Raw genomic sequence first — 24,708 nt, forward strand, 5'->3', positions numbered from 1 at the left:
TGGGGTGGGTGCTCTAGGGTCCTGAGAAAAAGGTAGATACCTCTATAATGTTTTCTAGTTCCTGTCCCAAGATTCCTAATAAATTACAAAGGCAAAGCATCTTTTTCCTTTCTCTGTGTGGTTCTTGGCTCAGTTTTATTAAAGACAAGAGGGACTGTATAACAGGAAAATCACCCAAGTAATGGTCAGATGATTTGGGATTTGGTCAGTCGTCAGCTGTCCATCTTCAGGTTTCTCTTAGAGCTCTTGGCTGCCATGTACACCAGCTTTCTTATTACAAGAATAACACACAATCATGATGCAGATATTAAAAATGATGTACACAAGGAAGAAAATAAAAATGACCCAACCTTACTAGTCAAAGATGAGAGTTTAAAATTTGGGGGTTTTCCTCTTTTAGGCTTCATGTAAGCATATATACATATGCTTAAACAAATTTATATGCACACACACTTTTTAATTTTTCTTTTTTGAGTCAAGGCCTTGATAAGTAGCTGTGACTGCCCTAGTATTTGCTATAGACTAGACTCGCCTAGAATTTGCCATGATCCTCAGCCTTCTGAGTGCTGGAATTATAGGCATGCTATAACTATGTTGAGTCTGGTCACAAAACAGATGTACTTTTGGTCTTTTCATAAGTAGTTTTCTACATTCTCATCACTGCATCTTTATCCTTAAGGCTAATGATCTAGTTAGAATCTAAACACTGACTGACTAGATTACCTGGCTCGGAAGGGAATCCGCTTGTCTTCATCACCCACCAGCACTAGGGTAACAGACGCATCTCACTATGCCCAGCTTTTACATGCTAGGGATCCAAACTCAGTTTTGTTTGTTTGTTTCAGGTGTTTGTTTGTTTGAGACAGGGTTTCTCTATGTTGTAGCCCTGGCTGTCCTGGAACTCACTTTGTAGACCAGGCTGGCCTCTGCCTCCCAACCACTAGGACAAAAGGTATGTGCCACCACAGCTGGCCAAACTCTGGTTCTTATGCTTGTGATGTAGGCACATCTCTCCACTCCCAATCTTCATCTTTTATTCGAAGAAACTGAAGCCCAGAGAAGTCAGGTGTCTTAGTTCAGGCTGAGGTTTAGGGTCCGGTGAACACCTCAGGTCACAGTTTCTGTAGAGGCATTCAGCTGCCTCATAACAAAGCATATTGTTGGCAGCTGCCGAGCTAATGGCCCAGGGAGTAGGCAGGAGTGCACTGGGTGAGGTCAGGCCTAAAGGTCACCGCATTGATATTGGAACCTGGAGTTTTGACAAGAGTCCTATTAGAAATGCCATTTTACAAGTCACTTGCCTCCTGCCTGCCTCTTGGTAAGAGCGTGGGCTCAAGCTATGGGCTAAATCTTTTGGATTAGTTTTGCGTTTCCTTCAGCATTATCTTAGAGTTTCTGGCTGAGGAGAGGCTGTTGAGTCTAAATTGCTAATGTGCGCTGCTGATCTCCATCCGCTGTGTGATTTGACTGACAACAGTGTGAGCCTAGCCTACTGGGGTCTGGCGAATTGCATCTGCTCAGTCAGAGTGTTTCCTGAGCTGGAATTGAAATGCAGGGCCCTTTAGTTTCCAGTGTGACGACAACGCTCAGGCAATTGACTTTTGCTCTTCAGTCTCCAACAGGGGGGAAATTATGAAATAAAATGGGGAGAGGCTAGGCATCCTCATCAAGATTCAAACCCATAAAAATAAGTAACTGTAATTAATCATATGCAATCTCTTCCCTATTAAAGCTGTACTTAACTGGGTCACTCTGTTTCACGTAGCAGGTTGAGCTTCCTAGTCTGCGGATGGTGTCCTGGGTCCCTTCCTCTGTTGTGATGTGATCTGAAATTCTTCAATACATGTCCAAACTCAGTTCAAGTTATGAGTAGTATGTGTGTATTTGGGAAGATGATCTGCAAACAACCCCAGGCCTACAGGGACTAGATATGAAGATGGCTTCTTCTGTGGGTGTTGGAGAGGCTCCCTCAGCCAATCTGTTCTTTGTACCAGCTTGTCGCACTGAATGAGAGGGACAGTCTTTCAAGTATGTGAGTTCAATAGGTATTTGTACTCAAGAGGATCCCGGAAGTGTGGGTTTTCCTAGCGCAGATACTATTTTTGATTGTGGTTTGTGTCTTTTACTTTCTTTCTTGGGGAGGTTTGTCGTTCTTGGTCTCTTTCCTCTTCTGCTCCCTTTTCATACGTTTTTTGTATTGATAAACATGCTGTGTGCTGTTGAAAACAAGAATAATAACAACTGCTCTTACATACGCTCTCTCAGCCCACCTTCTCTGCCCTCCCAGGCACTGGATGTCAAACACGGGACCTTTTCCGTAAGGCAAATGCTCTGCCACCGAGCTGTATACCCCAGTCAGTTCTTTCTTGAAACACAGATTTCATCAAATCACTGTGCGCTTAAAGCCCTCCATTGACTTCCTGTCTCTGTATTGTCAGAATGAAAACCTTGCTAGGAGGAGGTCATGTGTGACTTGGCACCTGTCTGTCTTTCTGACCTTGGCTGGAACCCATGCAGGCGCCACTTGCTGCAGTCACAGTGGCCTTTTGGCATATCAGAGAGGTGGAGCCCGAACAGGCATAGTATCTTTGCTTGCCTCTTGGCCTCTTGCAAAAGCTCTTCCCTCAGGATGTGTGTGCTGAACTGTCCTCAACCGTCTTGTCTGGATCATGCTCCCGAGTATGTCATCCAAAGCTGATTCCTTCACCCTCCTAGTTACTCTCTAAACTGTTATTCATTTTCTTTTTCAGAGCACCTGTCATTTAAAGAATATTCAATTTTAAAAGATGCTTATGTTTATAAAACACCCTCAATCCCTGAAAACAAAGGGGTTCTCTGCTCCTAGAGCTGGGGCTCTAGCAGGCATCCCGATTCCCGGTGGCCCTCCGCCTGCTTTCTTCACTTGGGAAGATGGCTCAGGGATACTTTTCTGAATAATTGGTGGAGTTCTTGCTTTGTTTATAGTCTGAGAACTTACAATTTTTGTTTACCTTGTGTGTATGTGTGTGTGTATGTGTATGTTTGAGTTCTAAAATATGGCAATAACAAAAATGTCTCATATTATGAAATTGGATTCACTTTATCCAGGAGGCACGTGAATATATTGAAACAGACGTCAAGCAAAAATATATATTGTACTGACAGTAATTCAGTTATAAATTATGTTGAACATGCACTCATTACATATGTATATTTGGCATGTTTTTTTGTAAGAAGTATTGGTTATATATAACCCTAGTTTTAATCTACATTTTAAAGATAGAGTATAGCTGTAGGTACATTTGGGCCGTTTGGCAAAAATGTTGGCTAGAATTAGGATGACTTCTTTACTTTGAGATACAAATGAATATATTGATTCTGATTAGCTGATCTGCATGTATGTGGTTAAAAGACAGAGCTGTGCATTTTCTATTCTAGCAAGTTAAAAAAATAGACTTCTTTAAATCTATAGGAGGATAGAAAAATGTTCTGATTGTTTCTAGAGCAGAAGCAGAGGTTTGCTATATTGTTTTCAGTATAGTGTGGGTCTATGTAGGTGAGGATAAAAGCTGAGTTGTGCACATGTATATGCTTTGAAATAATCTCTGGTGTGTGTGTGTGTGTGTGTGTGTGTGTGTGTGTATGTGTGTGTGTGGTGTGTTCTAGTTAGGGTTACTGTTGCAGTACTATGACCAAAAGCAACTTGGGGAGGACAGGATTTACTTGGCTGATACATCCATATTCCGGCACTGAGAATGTGAGGGCAGGAACCTGGAGGCAGAAGCTGATGCAGAGGCCATGGAGAGGTGCTGCTCACATACTGGCTTGCTCTTCCTGGCTACCTCAGCCTGCTTTCTTATAGAACCCAGGGCCGTGAGCCCAGGGTGGCACCACCCAAAATGGATTGAGCCCTCCCCCATCAATCACTCATTTTAAAAAAAAAATGCTCTACAGGCTTGCCTACAGTCCAATTTTATGGAGGCGTTTTCTCACTTAAGGATCCCTCCATTCCAATGACCCTACCCTGTGTCAAGCTGACATAAAACGAGTCAGCACATGTGGTGTGCACATGTATGTATATTTGCATGAGTAGGCACATGTGTGTGCCGAGAATGTGTGTACATATGAATACGTGCATATGGTGGTCTGGAGCCTTCTTCAGTTGACCTCCGCCTTATTTACGGAAACAGCTCTTATTTGAACCCAGAGATTGATGATTTGTTTAGTCTCGCTATCCAGCTTGCCCCTGGGAACCCATGTAGGTGCCAGGATTACAGGCGGACTAACATGCTGGCCCAGCATTTACATAGCTACTGCGGCTCCAAACGGATCCTCATGCCTGCTTGTGAGGTCCTTTCCTCACTGAGCCATCTGCCCAGGCCCACTATTTCACTTATTTTTTTGAGATGTAGCTCAAACTCAAACCCATAATCCTTCTGCCTCAGCCTTTAAATTGTTCAAACTCCCCACTAGGTTTTTTTTTTTTTTGGTTTTTCGAGACAGGGTTTCTCTGTGTAGCTTTGCGCCTTTCCCGGAACTCACTTGGTAGCCCAGGCTGGCCTCGAACTCACAGAGATTCTCCTGGTTCTGCCTCCCGAGTGCTGGGATTAAAGGCATGCGCCACCACCGCCCGGCTAGGTTTTTTTCTTTTTAGAGACAGAGTCTCTAATTAAGAGACTAGCTGGCCTGGAAGTCACTATGTAGACCAGGCTGGCCTTGAACTTAGAGACAGCTGCATGCCTCTGCCTGCCAAGTGCTGGAATCAAAAGTGTGTGCCACCACACCCCACCCAGGTTTTAGAATTTTGAGACCGAGGCTCACGTAGCCAGGAAGATTTGGAACTCTCTGTGTAGGATGGCCTTGATTTATGATCCTCGGGACTTTCCCTACTGGTATTCCCCACTGTGTCTAACCTGGAATTCTTCATCTGTATAAGAGCTGTGGGTAGTTTGCTGTATCTGAATTGTGTGCAGCAAAATCCACAAGTTATCTAATCTGTAACAGGAGAAGGGACAGGGAGAAATGCCCCTGGAGTGTTAGAGCCAGAGGGTGAATGCCTCGCTTGATGGTGCATGACTTTAATCCGAGGTGGATCTCTGAGTTCCAGGTCAGCCTGGACTACAAAGTGAGTTCAAGGACAGCCGGGGCTGCTACACCCGAGAAACCTTATCTCAGAAACAAAACAAAACAAACAGAACAGCCAGAGGGTGAACGTCTAAATGCTAGCTACATAGTTTCTTTTCATTGCTTGGAGCTATTTATTTATTTTTGGGACACAGTTTTAGCTAATTTGGCTCTCAGGTTTCTAACCATGGTGATAAGTTGGGAGTGCTTAGAGAGTTTAAAGTTTAAATTATCGTCAGCCTGATAGTTTGGAAGAAAAAAAAAAAACTTAACAATGCAGATAATGGAAAAAATTGAGATAGGATGCTCAGGCTGTCTAATGAAGACATTGATAGTTCTGTGTTTTCTGCTGTTGCACCCTGTATCATAGCTTGTGTGTAATGATCAAAGTCCTTACAGAGAGAGACAGAGAGACAGAGAGACAGTTGGAAAAAAAAAAGAATTTACTGGGGCTGGAGAGATGGCATCACATGGCGGTTCATAACCACCTGTAACTCCAGTTACAAACAGTTGTGAGCTGCCTGATGTGGGTGCTGGACATTGAACTCAGGTCCTCTACAAGACAAGTATGTGCTCTTAGACACTGAACCATCTCTCCAAATTCTTAAATGTTTTTATTACATTAATGTGTGTGTGTGTTTACATGCACTCACTTGCTTGTATGTCAATCAGAGGACAGCTTGCAAGAGTTGGTTCTCTCCTTACACCTGTGAGTCCTGGGGATTAAACTCAGGTCCTCAGTCTTGGTGGCAAGTGCCTTTCCTCACCAAACCATCATATTAGGCTCCTCTTCCCCCTTTGAAATCAAAGACAGCTTTAGAATATTGAGCAGACACCTTTGCCCTCTGTGCTTATGGGATGTAAGTTTCTGCCTCCTCTGTTGTTAGCTGAGTCATGTTGGTACCAGTGCATATCTCAGATCCCGGTGACTAGACTTTCCTCTAAGTCCACACTTACACTTTCCATGTAGGGTGTGTGCCAGACCTCATTGTGAAGGGGCTCCAAAATAGCTTGACCACACAGCAGCCATGACAGGCTTAGGGGCCTAGACACAGCTTCTGTGACAGGCTTACTGGCAGGCAACACCCAAATCCAGGAAAAGCCTTAAGCTGATACCACCCAGGGATCTACCCAGGGGTGAGGAAGCACCTGACATCCCAAACATTCCAACCATTAGATAAGGTGCCCAGATGTCCTTGAGTCTAGCACACACCTATTTTTGTTTTACAGATACCCCTAGACAATTGTCAGCCAATCAGGGTTCTGGACCCCAGAAATCCCCTCACCCCAACCTCTGCTATGATTAAAAAAAAAAACTCTGCCCCACCTGAGTTCAGGGTTCTTTGCTCTCACCGCTGTGTCAGACAGAGGGACCAAGCTCTGAAGCTTGAAATAAAAAGGCTCTTTGCTTTTACATGCAGGATTTGGTCTCGGTGGTGTTTTGGGGGTCCCCACAATCTGGGCATAGCATTCATAAAGGAGAAAAAGGGGAAAAAATCTGAAAAGAGGATTTGGAATGATGCCACATGGGGTGGGATGAATAAGATCTTATTACCAAGACTGTTCCAGCCAACATGGTTTTTGTTGTTGTTGTTTTGTTTGTTTTTGAGACAGTGTCTTGCTGTGTAGCTCAGGCTAGCCTGGAATGTATGGGATTCCTCTTGTTTAGCATGCTTAGTACTAGGATTACAGGCATGAGGACCACACCTGGCTGTAGCCGAGATGGCTGAGATGGAAGTAACAACATTGCTCACGATTTTTGCTTAGGTGAGAGGAAACAGTCTTTTCTTGGGCAAGGGTGAAGGGACTGGAGCATTTAGATAATGTTATACTGTTACACATACTCTTGAATAGGATTATTGTGAGCAAGCATTTGCTTTCAACCTCTTGTTTACTGCTAGCTGTTTCCTTGAGGAGCAGACATTTTCTGGGAGTCTTATAACTTTAGCCAAAAGACTACAGTACAAAATTATTGCGACTAGTGAATTTCAGGGTTTCCAAACACATCCATTGTGTGTGCAGCTTACACATTCATATTTATATTTGTAGATTGGTGGATGTGTAGAGGAGTGAATTTAAATGTAGATTTCAGCAGGCTATGGGGTGAAAAGGAACACAGGATATATGATGTGGGAAGCTGTTCTCTGGGACCGTCTCTATTGCAAGGCAGCAGAGTGCCTAGATCCCCACCCCAGCACACTTCCTGGCTGCAGAATTATTCTTTAATTCAGTTGTGATCCAGGGCTTATGCTGAAGTATTTGTAATAGTGGGATAGTAGACAGACCGGTATTTAAACAGTTTAGCTTTTTACAGTGTAAAAAGTAGACTGGAAATATGGTGCTAATTATAATACAAACTCAGGCCAGGTCTTTTGGTTTGTTTATTTTAGTTCTGGAGACAGGTTCTCACATACTCCAGGGTGACCTGAATGAAATACATAGCCACGGGTTGCCTTGAACTGATTCCCTTGCCTTTGCCTTTACCAAGTGCCCTGATTTGGTTCTTCTGAGACAGGCTCTCACTATGTAACCCTGGCTTGCCTAGAACTCGCTATGTAGATCAGGTTGGCCTCAAACCTGTGGCGATCCTTCTCTCTCTGCCTCTTAAAGTTGGACCTGTACCATCACAGTGACCTAGTTATACAGTGTGTTTTTAAAGTATTATTATCATTATTATTAAAGATAGGGTCTCCTATAGCTCAAATTGGCCTCAAACTTTCTCTAGTTGTGATAAGTTGGAACAGACATTCCTGCCTGCTCTTCCAGAGTTCTAGGCTAAACAGGCACCACCTCCATGCTTGCCTTTTCGTCACTGTTGTTCAGTGAGCTCAAGATTTTATAAACTAACTCCAAACATTTCCTAAGGTGTAGCTGCAACTTAAAAATATGTGTCATGTAATCATAATTGGAATATGTTTGAAAGAACTGATGTGATTTCTTACCATTCAGTGGTAAAAATAATAAAACAACAACAGAAAAAAAATCAGTTGACAAAAATATTGGCCAGCCTGGGCTACAGAGTGAGAGACCATGTCTCATAAAAAGCAAAGCATAACAAAAATCAAAACAAAAGAACCTCAAGGTTATCACTTAAAAAAAAAATCTTCATTTGACTTCGTTTGTACTTTTTTTTTTAAACGTCATCTAAGACTTTTAGAATCACATTTACTTAATATAGTGAAATCGACTGTTTTCTCGGGAAACTGTGCTGTTCAGTAGCTGTGACTGTCAGTTGTTACAGTGCTAATGAATTTGGATTAGAGGCTTGATAATATTACAGAGCGAAGACAAACATTTGTACTCTGTTGTTAGCACGCAGTACTTTATTCTGTAACAAAACAAACGGCTTTTTCTTAATTATTAAAGTAGATCTAAAAAGTGGCTTGTGCTGTCAGAGTGGTGCCCACTGTTCCCCTGACATGTAAATATGCCAAAAGAGACAGAGGGGATCAGGTGTCGCCCAATGAGCATATTGATGTGGTTCCTAATGCCTTTATCTTCAAGGCAGAATTGAAATTTCTTTTTCAGTGGTTGAATACTCTTTATTTTTTTAAAAGCACTCTTCTTAATGCTAAGTGAGGAGTTTCTTGTCAGGTGATGTGAAACTGAAAGTGTATTTACTTTTATATCAGGCTCCTATCCATAGAGTTCCTTACCTTGCCTGGCATTTGGGATGGGCATTTCTAAAACCTGTGTTCTAGAGTTTTACATCTCTGAGGGTCATTTTACATCAGTCTTCTCAGGATTGCCCCAAGTTACACTTTTAGGACTGTAGGCAGGAAGTATTAATTTTGTTTTTATTTCTATTTACTTGAAAAACTATTATTATTATTGAATATGAATGTTTTGCCTGCATGTGTGTGTGTGTGTGTGTGTGTGTGTGTGTGTGTGTGTGTGTGTGTGTGTGTGTGTACTGAATACATGCATGGTGTGTCACTCAGGTCCCCTGGAACTGTAGTTACAGCCAGTTGTGAGATGATCTGTTAGTGCTGAGAACTGAACCCAGGTCCCCTGAAAGAGCTGTCACTGCTCTTAACTGCTGAGCCATCTCTCAAGCCCGAACTATGGTCATTTATACTTAAACTAAACCTGTTGTGTTGTTGAGAATTATCATGTGCTGTTTAAACTTTCTGAAAGTGGAGTCTAGGAACAAGAAGAATTTCCTTGTCTCAGACCCAGATACATTTCTTTCAACCGTCCTTCAAAACTCCTTGCCCTGGGTCAGGCTGACCGCCTCCCTCAGTGACAGGGACAAAGGAGAACAGCCTGGAGCTAAGGGCATTAAAACAATGTGCTCTTGAGAACGCAGAGAAGCAGAGAAGGTGAACCGTTTCCAACAGAGGCTACCACTGTTTGTCCCATGGAAAAGAAGTGCCCACAGTGGGAACGGGAAGCCAGAAGCTCTGTCTCCAGAGAGAACTTTCCTCTCTGCCCAGAGGTCTCCCAGTGTGCCCTTCAGGTGGCTTCCCCCAGTCACTGCTGCGGATGCTGTAGTGGCCTGACTTGATGGTGTTTGGCTGACTCCATGCTGCCTCTAGCTAGCTGCTGCTTGCTGTTTGTTTTCTCATGTTTACTTGCAACAGACCTAGCAGACTCTCATTCATTTGAAGCAGAAATCACGGCTGCCATAGGTCACTCTCCATCCCCGAAGAGATTTCTCATGCTTCTGCAGTGGACTTCTTGAAAATAAGGAAAATGAGTCAAATTTCTGTCCTAGTTTCTGTGTGCTTTTAGGTAGGGCAGAAAATGCAAGGACACAATGTGGCAATTACTTTGAAAACAGCAGATATTTCATACGAAGTCAGATGTTAAATAATAAATGACCATTGAGCATTTATCTGCCTGTTCTCCTACGGCCTCTCCTTTTTCGATGTATTTTCATTTTAGAGAAGTTTGAAGTAAATGCTTGGTTAATTGTTATCACACTGTGTGTTAACCTATAAAAAGAAAAATTGCGTATTCAAGTTTTACGTTTTTGTTTTATTTTTTAATAAATAGACTTTCAGTCGGCTCAATTAGCTGTTTTCCTTCTTTCTCTTTTTGAGACAGGGTAGTCCTGTCTGTGTGGTTCTAGCTATCCTGGAACTTGCTCTGCAGACCAGGCTGGCCTTGAGGTTAGAGATCTGCCTGTCTTTGTCTCCTGAGTGCTGGAATTAAAGGCCTGCGCCACCACTGCCCAGCCATCTCTCTCCTTTTATTTTTAGGACTTTTACTTACACCATTTGAACTCTGACGAGCTTTGGGCTCTTCACTTTGCCAGTCTTCCCTCCAGTCAGGCTTTAGGGCACCTGCTTTTCTTTGAGACTGGAGCGGGGTCTTGGGCTAGCCTCATTCACACTCATTTGTGGTGGCTGTGGTTCAGCTCCTAAAATGATATAACTGACCCAGTTTTGCTTGGAGAGATTTGTAGAAAGTTATTTCAAAGTACTCTTTGGTTGAAACTTTTTTTTTTTTAATTTCAAAAACTTTAGAAACCTTTTGAAATTTATTTCCAAATGTCATAAACTTTTAAAAAGCAACACATTTATCCTAAATATATGTGCATGAGCAAAAGTAACAAAGAAGGACCAGACTACAGAAATGCATACATTGAAATCTCAGTGCAGGATTCTGCACATAAGTAGGCTAGCATTAGATAAGAACTGTAGTTATTTCAGCAGTCTTTGTAGAGGCTGAGATCAAGCAAGGTCTAGCATGGCCAGCTCACTTCCAGCAATGCTGACCAGAAGCCCAAGCAATCAAAGTTAGGCTAGCTTTACAGTGACGTTAGAGGACCAACTTTCCATGTACAGCAATCATTTTAACATGTTTAAGGTGATGTGTTCTCATTTAATGGCAGCTAAGGTAAATCAAACATAGAAATCCCTTGTTTTTGTTCCTCCTTTTTCTTTATTAATCTGTCAATACTTTTCCTGCCTTTTTTTTTTGTGGGTGGGTGTGAGCCTCCTTGGCATTGATTTTTCGAAGTAGATTGGATGTAGAAAGTCCTGCTTTTCACTGAAGTAGCCCTGCTGTCCGGGAGGGTGTGTAAGTATGGAACACAAGTCGCGTGGGAAAATGGTGCTTACCCTCCTACTCTGCCATAGCCTAGAATCTGATCACCCGGAACATGAGGATACATTATGTTCTCACTTCTTGGATCTTTCATTTATCTTGTGTTACTAGTAGAATGCGTTGCATATTGACTTCTGAAAAGACTCTGTATATTTGTTCTCTGTTATCATGCTCAGTGTGTGTGTGTTCTTTACAATTGCAGCTTTTCATTGTTACACACACACACACACACACACACACACACACACACACACACACACACGGATAGGCACATACTGTTCTTTGTTTCCTGTTAGAGTCATGTCTTAGGAAGAACTCTTGCATCCATTTTCCAACCAGTCTTTGTGTTTTGGTTGCTGCTTGATTGTGTAAACACTTCATCGGTGTGTTCCGTGTCTGAACCAGAAGGTACTTCTTTGTGGGGATAATAAAGAGTTTGCTTCATTATAACCTGCCCAAACCTGGCTCTGCTGATGCTTCCTCATAATCTCATCACTTGGGAGACAGAGGCAGGAGATCAGAAGTTTAAGGCTAGCCTGTACTACAGGAGACTGTCTCAGAAAACACCAAACATCAAGAAACCTTAAATAAAACCTCTTCTAGTTCAAAGTCCCCAGAAACCCCGCTTTTTTTTTTTTTTTTTTTTTTAACATGCGACACTGGGAGGGAAAATACTTCTGAGCTCTCTTTTTCCTCTTCCATTTTGCTGTGGGTTGCTGTCAGTCTCCACGAGTCTAGACACAGTGGGTAGGATTTCCTCTGAGCAAGTACAGCACCTTAATTTTGTAAGATTCACATGCCTTCTAAAAGTCACTGGATTAATATGTGGTTGGACATGTGGGCTGGGCCCCTGAATTGTGCCTCTCATGGGTGTAACAGTGTGACATGACTCAGTTGAATGAGGGGGTGGCTTTCCGGGCTCAGCTGCAAACTGGGAGTGAAGTGCAGGGGGCTTTGAGTTCCCTTGGGGCCTCCTTGTGTGCCTAGTTTGTAAATGGCAAATAAGTTAGCATGTGCTACCCCTGAGTTATATCCTGGGGATCTTTCTTTATCTCCAAAATGCCTGGTGCATCTATCTGGGTTTTTAGTGTAGGTAATCAGAAGAGCCTGGAACACTTTGCTGTCTTGCTGGAGAGACCTGCGCCCCCCCCCCCCCCCCCCCAAACCGCAAGGCGGGTGGTTGAACTACTCTCCTTGCTAGACAAGAGCTCCATCCTCAGCCCTTTGCCTTTCAAGACAGGTCTTGCTCTTCACCTGGAGCTGACCTCCTTCCTGGTCCTGGGAGGACAGGCATGCACTACCACACCCAGCTGAAAGTGCCCTCTGAACCGTACTTTTCCCTTGCACTGATCACACTTGTGAGGGATGCTTATTCCTGTGCTGGCAGGAACCTTCAGAAGTTCCCATTTTTCTGCAGTTAGTGGAGAACAGGGGGATTAAAGGTTCCTTGCTGGTCACTGGGATTGCTTTATGAGAAGCCAGAAAGAGGAGAATTTGTCTAGAGGTCCAGGGTTTCTCTCACAGTGAGAGATAAGTATATTTGCATGAAATCTTTCTTATGCTACCTTTACATCTTGATGAGTGCTGAGAGAGAAGATTAGATGAAGATCTGGAGGGGAGAGTAACGTGAGTACTGTGGGTAGAGAATTCAGGGGCCATGAAGTACACACTCTTTCTAGCATAAATATACTTCTGATTGTTCTTCTATAGTTTTCTTTCTTAAAATTTTTGTTTTATTTAGTGTGTGTGTGTGTGTGTGTGTGTGTGTGTCTGTCTGTCTGTCTGTCTGTCTACAATGTGTCAGTGTGCTTGTGCTCATGCATGCATACAGCCGAGCACAGAACACCGCAGATGTGTGGAGCTCAGAGGACAGTGTGTGGGAGTCAGTTCTCTCCATCTTGGGATCTGGGGGATTGAACTCCTGAGGTCAGGCTTGTGTACCAAGCTCTTTTGCTACTGAGTGTTCTTGCTGGTCCTTTTGTATTTTCTAGTTGGTGGTTATTGCTTGCTTTTAAACGTAGATGTTTGATTAAGTTGTTCAAATGTATGGTTTAGCTGGGACGGTGGCCTTGCCTTTGAGTAGGAGGCGACAGCCAGGGACCACTCACTCAGTGATGTTTTTGAGATGTGTTTTTCATGTAGGTCAGAGTTGCTACTGTAGTGAGAGTCCTCAAGGGATGGATAAGCGTTTGGTCGAAGCGGGTAAGAAAGTAAGCTAAGGCAGTGTGCGCAGGCTTTGAGACGTGGCAACTGTAGTTTATGTCTCAACTGTGCCAGCCCTCCAGCAGCAACTGTGATCGCCACTTCTAGGCTGATGTTTCCCAAGCCAGTACCTGTAGCTGATTACTTTGATGACCCTCTTTCTAAGTTTTGGATGTGTGTGGCTAGCTCTCTTGTTTTCTTCAAATAAATGTTGTGTTAAGACTTCAAATTTCCTCAGTTCCAAACGCCTTGCCCCTTCAGCCTCTTTGTCTTTCTGGATCAGAATATTTGTACCCCGGGGGCCAACTCCCGACTTCCAGGGTCACGCACCTTAACCATGCTCGTTCTCTGCCACTTCCTCCAGGAGTCATGGTTTGTCAGGCCCTCTTGAGAAATAGGGATTTCTCTGTGGTCACCTTTCCCAGGGCTGCCTTAACCCAGGCTCCTTCAGCTCTCACAGGCACTATTTCCTTGTCAGCTAGTTATTTATCCTCTGTCTCGGAACCTTCCGCACAGAGTTCCGCACAGAGTTCAACTGAGGCAGATGCATGTGTGAATGAGGACCATTTTGACCAGGCTTGGCCAGCTGAGCTGGCTTCTTGGAAGAATTAGAGTTGGGATGTGCCAGCACGGGAGCCAGTCCGGAGTCATGTGCTTGTGAGGTGAGGAACGGTCCAGGAAGCATGGACATCGAGCTGTGTGATAAGCCAGTTACTTTTGCGTTTGTATCATCTTTATGGTTTTCGTGTACCTTTAATGCCAGAAGGTGAAGATTCATCCGTATTTTTGCTTCTGTCGTCAGTGGCAGGGGGAGACGAGCTCTGTCTGTACTGATGTGAGTTGCTGGCAGAGTTCTTCTCCTGGGCTCTTCTGCTCAGGTAAAGCAGAATCCTAGAGTAGGCCTTTGAGACGGGACCTTTGAGTGGGAAAGGATTTCAGAAGTGAAACAGAATTACCTTAGTCAAAAGATATACTGTCAAACAAAGTTTACAGACTACTAAGCAACATTTAGAAACTAAGTAAAAATTAAAATTTGGAACAAGTAAAATTAAAATTAGAAATATAAAATGTGGGCTGGTTTACCTTTAAAGAATTTTCTTCAAAATTTAAAAACAAATTATTTTTATTTGAAATGTATGAATGGTTTGCCTGCGTGTATATGTGGGCATCATGCACACGCTTGGTACCTACAGAGGCCAGATGAGGGTGTCAGATCCCCTGAAACTGGAGTTAGACAACAGTGAGTGATCCTCCAGGTAGGTGCTGGGGAAACCAGGTCCTCTGCAAGAACAGCAAATACTCTTAACTGTTCAGTCATCTCAACAGTTGAAGAGTTGTCATTTGTATATGGAATGTTGAGGTGGGTTTATGAGACGCCTCGTACAGATCTATGATGAAAGAGGAGCAGAAGCCGGGCGGTGGTGGCGGCGCACGCCTTTGATCCCAGCACTCGGGAGGCAGAGGCAGGTGGACCTTTGTGAGTTCGAGGCCAGCCTGATCTACATAGTGAATTCTAGGATAGGCTCCAAAGCTACACAGAGAAACCCTGTCTTGAAAAACTAACCCCCCCCCCCACCAAAAAAAAGAGGAGCAGTAATACTGTTGACTGCAAGGCCACAAACATCCTGCCCTGTGTGAGCACAGTTCACTGTTGTTAATAGCTCAGTCTTAGAGGACACACACTATCTCTGATAATTTTGATTTTTAGGTTCTGTCGAAGTTTCTTAAAGGGCAGGTTCTGGGGTGGGAGGCTGCTTTCTTTTCCCACACCCCCTTCATTTCTCCTGATTTTCTATTCTGCTTCACATTATTTGCTGGCTTCCTGGTTGCAGCTTTTATTACCGAAGTATATTATTTTATGTGTATGGATGTTTTTCCTGCGTGTATGTCTGTGTACCACTTGAGTGCCTGGTGCCCGAAGACGACATCTGGATTCCCTCCCCTGGAACTGGAGTTCAAGAAGGTTGTGAGCTGCCATGTGGGCACCAGGAGTCAAACCCTGGAAGAGCAAACTGTGCTCTTGATTGCTGAGCCAATTTATTATTTTAAAATCTGATACTTGGAAATAAATTTTTCTTTGTAACCACTTTTTCCTTATAAAGTGCTGTAATGACTACATGTCCATGGTGTAAGGTTTATATTTATTGCTTTTAAATATATTTCTTTAGGGCTGGAGAGATGGCTCAGAGGCTAAGAGCACTGACTGCTCTTCCAGAGGTCCTGAGTTCAATTCCCAGCAACCACATGGTGGCTCACAACCATCTGTAACAAGATCTGATGCCTTCTCCTGGCCTGCAGTCATACATGCTGTATATAAAATAAATAAATAAATCTTAAAAAAAAAGTCACTGTTTAAAAAATATATATATATTTCTTTAAACAAGAGCCTCACTTTATTTGGCTCTAGATTACTGGAAGATACTTTGCCAGAGGCTCTATCTATACCTTTTAATGACATAGCATGTGTGTGCCAGAGTGTGTGTGTGTGTGTGTGTGTGTGTGTGTGTGTGTGTGTGTGCAGTGTGTGTGTGTGCCAGAGTGTGTGTGTGCAGTGTGTGTGTGTGTGTGTGTGTGTGTGTGTGTGTGTGTGTGTGTGTGTGTGTGTGTGTGCCAGAGTGTGTGTGTGTGTGTGTGCAGTGTGTGTGTGTGTGTGTGTGTGCCAGAGTGTGTGTGTGTGTGTGTGTGTGTGCCAGAGTGTGTGTGTGTGTGTGTGTGTGTGTGTGCCAGAGTGTGTGTGTGTGTGTGTGCCAGTGTGTGTGTGTGTGTGTGTGTGCCAGAGTGTGTGTGTGTGTGTGTGTGTGTGTGTGCCAGAGTGTGTGTGTGCCAGTGTGTGTGTGTGCCAGAGTGTGTGTGTGTATGTGTGTGTGTGTGTGTGTGTGTGTGTGTGCCAGTGTGTGTGTGCCAGAGTGTGTGTGTGTGTATGTGTGTGTGTGTGTGTGTGTGTGTGTGTGTGTGTGTTGGGGGGTAGGTTAGAGGATAACCTCATGTTTCAGTCTTTATCTTCCACTTTGAGATGGGGCCTTTTGCTTCTCTCCTGCATACACTTGGCTAATTGGCCAGCGAACTTCTCCCTCTTCAGTTACCATCTCTGCAGAAAAGCTGGGATTATAAATACATGCTACCAAATCCCGCCTTTTATGTGGGCTCTGAGATTTGAACTCAGGCGTTTATGGTCTGAGGCAGGCTCTTTGCCCACTGAGCTGCCTCCCCAGCTGAAACCAGATGTTTTAAGGTGAAAAGAAGTAGAGCAAACATGCTATCAATGACAGCTTTTTCAGACAGAGTCTCACTATAGAGACCTGGCTGGCCTGGAACTAATAGAGATCCTCCTGTCTCTGCTTCCCAGCTGCTGGGATTAAAGGCGAGAGCCACCACACCCAGCCCCATTTCAACATTCTTAACAAAACCGAATCTATTACTGAGGATTTTAGGATAACAGGGAGAAACAGTCTATGTTTTAGACCTCAGGCTGCCTGTGAGTGTGTTTTACTCATTATAGGTAGCTGGGTGACCTTACAGAAGGATTCGATAATAGTAGAAATAATCTCTTTGTTTTTTTGAGATAGGGTCTCAGTAGAAATAATCTTCAAATTATTTCATAAAATTATAAGAAGATGACTACAGTGAAAGTTATTGTTAGCCCTAGTGTTATGTGAATACCGTTTTCGTTAGTACTAGTGGGTTTTTGAAAATAAGCTTGCGGAAGTTTAGCACAGGAAAATTAAATTGAAAGATTACAGTTAGGTGGGTAGGAAACTCACCCTTTTGGAAGAATCAGCCCTCAACTTCATTGGCTGACTGAACAAACACCCAATGCTGAGACATTCTCATTGACTTATATGTACCATCCCACATTTGTTCTTGATGATGTGTGGTTTCCTTTGTGAGGTCATGAATGACATTATCAGCAAGACCAATAGTATTACTACCCTAAGTGAACCAGCCGTCAGACTCACATCCGCTGGATCGTCAAGCTTCTGTCTATATGGGGTAGGCATGTGTAGGTAAATAAAACTAGGACTCTGATTTCTGTCCCAAGTTGATCAAACTAACCCTCTGATGGTGGCAGGCTGTCCCAGGGCCCACATGATTTCTCATTGAGACAGGCATCCATGGGAACGTTTGTCTCAGTACCTTAAACAGGGTAAGGCTGTGACAACTGGGTATATGCCTTTGACCTTTTTTTTTTTTTTTTCCTTTTTCAAGACAGGGTTTCTCTCTGTAGTTTTGGTGCCTGTCCTGGATCTTGTTCTGTAGACCAGGCTGGCGTCGAACTCACAGAGATCTGCCTGGGTCTGCCTCCCGAGTGCTGGAATTAGAGGCATGCACCACCACTGCCCTGGCATGGTTTTGACTTTTAAAGAAGATAAGGTTTCGCCTAAGGGTAGCTGAATGTTTGACTTCCCTAACGAGCATACACAGGATCTTCCACAGTTTGAGCAAAAGTGCATGGTTATGTAGGGAAAGTGTCAGTGGTGGCAGAGATGGAGACACAGCTCCACATTGCTTAAAGCAGCCTGCGGACTTCCCTCAGGCTTTTAGGGATCCCGACTCAAGTCAACACAAGATTTGTGGCTTTGGCCAGAAAAGAATTTTAGTCCTAGTCTATGTGAAATGGATTTGATTCAAACGAGAAAAGTGCTCAGGGCAAGAAGTGCACCCAAGAGCATGGGTTTGTGAGCTTCTCAAAGAAGAATTAGTTTATTAAAAGACATTTTTTATGGATTTTGAAGCACAGAGGTCAAGAGGGAGAGAGAAGCTCAGGGAACGGATGAGAAACATCCAAGTGTGGCTATGGGACCCCCCAAGGAAGAGCTGCCCTTAAGTTCTTGTCAAAGGCTGCTAAGGAACTGTTTCTCCCCCTCTCCCCTTCCCCCCTTTTCCTCTACCTCCCTGTAAGTGAGAAGTAGAGTGACTCCAGAGAGTCCTTGGGACAGGATTATAGTCTACAGGTGAAGCCAAAGGCACTGAGCAAGGAAGTTAGGGCATGCCCTTTTACTGGAAGTGGTTTTTGATGAGATTGCTGGAAAATTGCAGAAGGATGCCTTTGAGCAAATGTTGATTGAGCTGGAATCTTGATTCTCTGCTGCTGAGGGGCTTCAGCTCTTCCTGGGGGAGGGTCCCTTTCCCTTCCTCTATCCCCTGGGTCTTTCCTTTGTCTCTCTAGCTTGCACCAACAAAGATAGTAAAGACAAGACCTCCAATGTCAGGGTGTTTATACTTAATATATTAGCACATTTACTATTTATATTAATATTTCTCGAGTAAAGAATGTTAATAATAATAAAAAAAGTCATGTTGGAATTTTGGAGTTTGTGAGGGAGAAGGGAATAAAAAATTTTAAGAAATGCCAACTTCTATTTTAGTGTATAATTTATAGTATTCCAAAATGAGTTCTCTGTAGAATCTAGTTACCAACTCTACTGAGATTCTTTAATTTAGGAGAGTAGAACAGATATTTTACATCCAATATGGAACCCAACATATTTACATTGAATTTGTGTGTGTGTGTGTGTGTGTGTGTGTGTGTGTGTGTGTGTGTGTGTGTACATGTTCTAAGTTAAAACTACCTTTAAACTTAGCAAGCTCTTGAGTTGCTCCATATCAGTAGAGCGTAAGTGAGCTGTTCAGACAGGTCTGGTCACCACCCCTACTGGAAAATAGGGTAATGGCTTCCTTGTCAGAGGTGGGTGTGCCAGCTGCTTTTGTGAATGGAGGGAAAGGTTTAGGCGGGTCACATTATTTGCTCTTAAGTTAAAAAAAATTAAATAAATAAAAATACTCACAGTGTTAGAGCCTTTTATGTTTAACAGAATAAAAGTAGACCAGAGGACTTTGGTGCGATTCTTATTTCTTACAATGTTTTTGGCTTCTGAAGAAGTCTGAAGAAAATTTAAATCCTCAAGAGCAGAACTTAAAAAAAAATATCCTATCAATCCAGTAGAAGAAAACAAGGGAAAAGGAAGGAAGCTCTCACACAACCCCACAAAGCTTCTTGACACTGTTTCTTGTCACCGGCTAGAGAGAAACCTCTCTTAATGCCCCACCCCGTTCCTTGTCTTTTCCTTCTCTTCTTAACAGCTCCCCCAACAAAAGGAGTTACAGCATTTAGGTTATCATTTTGTCAGAGGACCAGGGCCTGGTGCCTGCTGACTGCCTATCTGTAAAGTGTCCGCTGTCTTTAGTGATGGACATCTCAGCGCGCTGGCTTTTGATTCCAGGAGAATTTTATTAAGAAGGGAAAACTCCAGAAAGTTGTCTCCGAGTTTGACTTGAACACTGGCCTAAGGACCTGAAGCAGGCCTGAGGTTCATTGTCCTGTCGAGTGACCCAGCACTTCGACCAGTTTCCCTTGTGACAAATTCACAAGTACAGCTTGTAGTTTTGTCAAATCCACAGTGACATTTCTTTTCACAGCTCTCTTGACTTTCTACTGTTTAAATACCCTGAGTTGTCTCTTAATTTGCATTTCTTCCTTTAATTCCTGTCAGCTCTGAATGTAACGTTTACATAATCAATTTCCTTGTCCTGTTTTTTTTTTTTTTCTATTTTTTTGTTATTGCTTTTGAATTGTGGGATACCCATTGGCATGTTACTTTAAGATAGTTTCATAATCTGTACAATGTCATAGTATTAAGATTGTTATGCAATGACATTAACTTATTTTCTTTCTTTTCTTTGTAGGCTGAGCAATGGCATTTCAAAAGGCAGTGAAAGGGACTGTTCTTGTGGGCGGAGGCGCTCTGGCCACTGTTTTGGGACTCTCTCAGTTTGCTCACTACAGAAGGAAGCAAGTGAGTAAACGCATGGGCTGATGCGGAAATGTTGACGGCTGTGTGTACTCATGGCTGTGTGTAGGAATGACTTAAAATTCCTCCGTTTACAGAGATCCTCAGAGTACTGCCTTATGATGCCCACGAACTTTGAGTACCCCATGTTTTAAAATGGTAATGTCCTCTCAAAAGCCTGTTTTGGCTCTTTGCTTTAAAAAAAAAAAGGCTTCATTTATTTTTGCCAGGGTTTGTTCATTTAGACCTTACTTTGTCCAGCTCATTGAGATGCCTGGGTGCTTTCTTGGCTCCTGCCAAGTCTGTCCTATTAGAAGGCAGGAGGCTGGGAAAGGAAGTGGAAAAGCCAAGCCCAACTCTATTGTCTGGTTATATTTCCCCTTTTCTTTTCTTTCTTTCTTTCTTTCTTTCTTTCTTTCTTTCTTTCTTTCTTTCTTTCTTTCTTTCTTTCTTTCTCTCTCTCTCTCTCTCTCTCTCTCTCTCTCTCTCTCTCTCTCTCTTTCTTTCTTTCTTTCTTTTTTTTTTGAGACAGGGTTTCACTGTGTAGCTCAGGCTGTCCTGGAATTGTGTTGATCTGGCTGGCCTCGAACTCACAGAGATCCCCCAGCCTTGGCCTCCAGAGTGCTGGGATTCAAGGCATGCCCCACATTGCCTTTATATTTCTTAAATGCTGGTTCCTTATGTATGTAACAAGTACATTATCTCATGTAAGGAGGGTGATTCAGTGTATCCTAGCACAGCAGTGGCATGATGTGAACACGTGAAGACAGAGTTCAGTTTCCTTTTATTTTTCTTTGTGTACCACAACCATGTCTTCGTACAGTTAAGGTGGAGAGCAGGAAATAATCTCATTGCAGGATTTTGTTCTCTTCGGGCTTGAGATGCTGTGGTTAGTTTTGGCCTTCTGTTTCTCTTCTCCCAGTCATCCGGGCAGACAGCCCTGCTTCAGGAGGAGGGTGGGAAAGCTTGGGTGGCAAGGCCTGTCTGTTTGCTGTGGCTCTTCATTTCTGTGGCTCCCTTTAAGCCATCAACTTCCCTACTAGTTCCTTCTAGTTCTTTGTGTTATAAGGTGGTAGACCCAGCCATATTGCTTGGAAGTTTCTATCCTGAATGGGAAATACCACCTTAAAAACATGTATTAAGAAGAATTAATGTATTGCTTCACAATTGCCTTATCCTTACAGTGAATAAGCTCCTCAGATTTTTTTTTTTCTCTTTTAAAAGACAGGGTCTTACTCTGTAAGCCTGGTTGGCCTGGGACTCAGATGGCTCATGGTTGGCTTCATATTCCTGAGCACAGAAATTCCAGCACTCAGGAGGCAGAGGCAGATGAGTCTCTGAAAGTTCAAGGCCAGTCTGATCTACATAGTGAGTTCCAGGACAGCCAGGGCTACATAGTGAGCTTCAGTCTTGAAAGAAACAAAGAGAGAGAGAGGGAAGGAGAGAGGGAGGAAATAAATAAATAAATAAATAAATAAATAATAAATAAATAAATAAATGGAGGCAATAATTACAGGCTTGAGCCACTGAGCCTGCCCAGGCCCCAAAGCTCATTTTCTGTCTTTCTTCCTAAAGAGGAGAGGTATTAGAGAGACTCTGTCACCCTTTCTTTTCTCTCTGAACCATGGGCACTGGACCCCAGGGCTTCCCAGGGGTGTGTGTGTGTGTTGCCCATATTCACCGTCTTGCTACTGAGTCTCTTGTCTGTTGATCCTGTTTGATAGGCTTTCTTTTCAAAAGTTGCTTTGGTTTCTCGAGAGTAAATGTGAAAGATGCTGCTTCTGCACAGGCTATTTCAGAAGTCTGGGACAGGGGCATTAGGGATTAGATTACATCCCCCCATCTCCCCCCCCAACTCCCGTGGTATCTGAACTGAAACTGAGAAATGCCAGTGCCAAAGGTCATGATATCTAATAGGTGTTGCTAAATTCGTATGTGGCTTATGTCTTTAACCATAGTAAGCATCTTTTACCATGAAGTTTATGACTTAATGCTATCCCTAAATATAAACAGTTACATCTTTTGTAAATTTCTTTTTTTAAGTAACTGATCTCACAGAGTACATTTGTAACAGTGCTCCTGAACAGCGAGTCAGGGCTGGATTTTAGAAAATTAAAGCCTAATGAGGGCCTGCTGACTTCTACCTACTCTGCCACTTGATCTCCTTAAGTCAGCCACCCTGACCATCCTAACAGCCCAGTGAACTGGATACCAGCAGTTTGAAGTCATTTATAATTTTAAGTTGACAGGTTCTGTTGAAAACAAAGCAAAACCAAACCAAACCCGCCACAGGCATATTCCAGTCAGTCAGTTGCATAGGAAATCTGTTTTTTTTTTGTTTTTTTTTTTTTTCAGTGCTTCCTGTTCCTTTAAGATACTGCCTTGAGCTTATTGGAGAGAGTAGACAGAGTGTGCTGTAGCCATAGGGGTCGGGGAGAAATAGACTAACTCCCGAGAGAGGAGACAGTTTATTTTAATGGTTGACATAAAGTGTCCACAGGCCACCTGGAATACACCTGTCTTTTCCCACCAAGTATGTGCCCGTCAGAGCCACTGGGTGTGTCAGGGTGGTGGTGACCGACTTCAAGAGTAAAGGAAAAAAGAATCATCTACTCCCCGAGCCTTGTGAATTGGCTACATTTTTGTAAGGCTCTTAGATGTGCTCCATTTTTCTCCATTTTCTGTGTTTTGGGATGCATTGCCTCCTTGTACAGGTGTGTTCATCAGCTGATCCCCGCCCCTTGCCCTGCCTGCCCCCACCCCAGATTTTCTAAGAGGGTTCAAACTGGAACCCTCTAAGTATAAGACACGAGGTAGAGCAGGCCTTTAATCCCAGCACTTGGGAGGCTGAGGTAGGTGGATCTCCGTGAGTTCCCGGCCAGGTTGGTCTACATAGCCAGTTCCCAGGACAGCCAGGGCTACATAGTGAGACCCTGTCTGGGGGAGGGGGGTGATAAGTATGTGTTGAAAAACCCCGACATAGTGCTATCCTTGGGAATTGTCCATATAACTCTAAGTTCAGCCCATTTGGCAGCATCACTGAATCCTGTCTCCCTGGTCCTGGCTTGTGGATGTACCCTTGCTTTTCCCAGCACAAAGCTTCCGTCCCCAAGTACAGGCAGAGTGGTGAATTAAGTACAAATGGGTAGATGCTGAAAAATTGGTCAGTGGGACAAGGTTTAGACTTTGGCCAGTTCACAAAAACCTTTTTAATTACTTATTTGGTTAAATTATCTTGTATTTGCAAGGATGAATAGGAGGAAAATGACTATTGAGACTTTAGAAAGCTTATTAAAGAGAAATAATGTAACTGAACAAGATGTGGTTTTCTTCCTCTTTAAGTCAATTGCTTGTCTCAGGAAGTGGCTGGACTGTTATTTCTAGAAGACATAAGGAGCGTGAGGTGGTGGTAGTGACTGACTTTACAATATTCCCCCCTCCCCCAATTTCACATTTATTTGTTTGTTTTTGTGTATTTATGCACATGAGTGTGCAAGCATGTGCCATTACACAAATGTGGATGTCATAGAATAGCTGGTGGGAGTGAGTTTTCTTCTTCCTGGGACTGGCCTGTGCCAGCTGAGCCATCTCATTGGCGCTCTGGTGTCTTTTACTGCAGATGGAGGTTAATGTTTCTCTTACCCTTGTCACTGATCATAGTCACTCAACTCAAGCGGAAGTTAGGAAATAGCTCGCCCAATTTTTGAGGCCATCAGGATGACAGTTTTAGAAGTAATGGTGGAATGCTAGCTTCTTCGCAACTTAGGAACAGGACTATGACTTTCAGTAGAAGTGTTCTTTTGGAGCTGGGAGAGCCTAAATCTTCAGTTACTTTGAGGAAAGGAGATGAACGTGGGCTGATTTCTTTTGACTCTGTCTGCCCAAAGGGAAGGGACTTACAGAAAAAGCATCCACAGTCTCGGCCCGTTTCCCTCTCCCGTCTACTGCTTGTAGAATAGTCTTTGAGGGGCCTTTTCATTTTCTTCTCTTTCTGTTTCTTCATCTTCCTATCCCCCTATTTTTTAATGTGGAGGATCAAATGTGGTAGGCTTTTGCTCTACGGAGATGGCTACACCCCCAGCTGCCTACCATTATTTTAAATCACACTGACAATGTAGTAAGACAGCAGACAGCTCCCCTTAGGCAGAAGGGTGGGTCTGTGTGACTCATAAGCTAATCATCACGACCATTCCCTTGACGGGATCATGTAGATGAATTCCTAAACGGTCTTATTAAATAAAAAAAAAAAACAAAACAAAACATGGAGCCAGATAAAGTTGTGAAAACCTGAAAGATCAGGGAAATAGGGAATGCGATAGCTTAACCTTACCTTACCAACTCTGCAGCTTCCAAATGTGAGATACTTCCTGTCTACCTACGCCTATATGCCTTGCTGTTTAGCCATCTGATTTGCTCTCTCTCTGTCCAGCTACATCACTTCCTCTTCCTGCCCAGCTCTGTCACTTCCTGTCTGTTTGTACAGACCTCCATCCAGACCTTCATGGTTAACTAGTGTTAGAATTTAAGGCATGTGCCACCATGCCTGGCTCTGTTCCCAGTG

General features: G+C 43.3%; 1 protein-coding gene across 4 annotated transcripts in view; it reads left to right on the plus strand.

The window, feature by feature from the left end:
• The window catches only part of Gpd2 (glycerol-3-phosphate dehydrogenase 2), a 145,748-nt gene that overhangs the window by 18,583 nt on the left and 102,457 nt on the right, over positions 1-24,708 (plus strand). For 2 of the 4 annotated variants that reach the window (XM_028874053.2, XM_028873990.2), the window contains exon 2: positions 20,044-20,153. In XM_028874053.2, the coding sequence (XP_028729886.1) occupies positions 20,052-20,153 (102 nt within the window). In that variant the 5' untranslated portion in view covers positions 20,044-20,051. Of the gene's footprint in view, positions 1-17,253; positions 17,364-20,043; positions 20,154-24,708 lie in introns of those variants that run through there. The other 2 variants (XM_037204792.1, XM_037204793.1) reach the window with 2 other exon arrangements.

Source organism: Peromyscus leucopus, chromosome 4 (assembly GCF_004664715.2).
Source record: "Peromyscus leucopus breed LL Stock chromosome 4, UCI_PerLeu_2.1, whole genome shotgun sequence".
NCBI lineage: Eukaryota > Metazoa > Chordata > Mammalia > Rodentia > Cricetidae > Peromyscus > Peromyscus leucopus.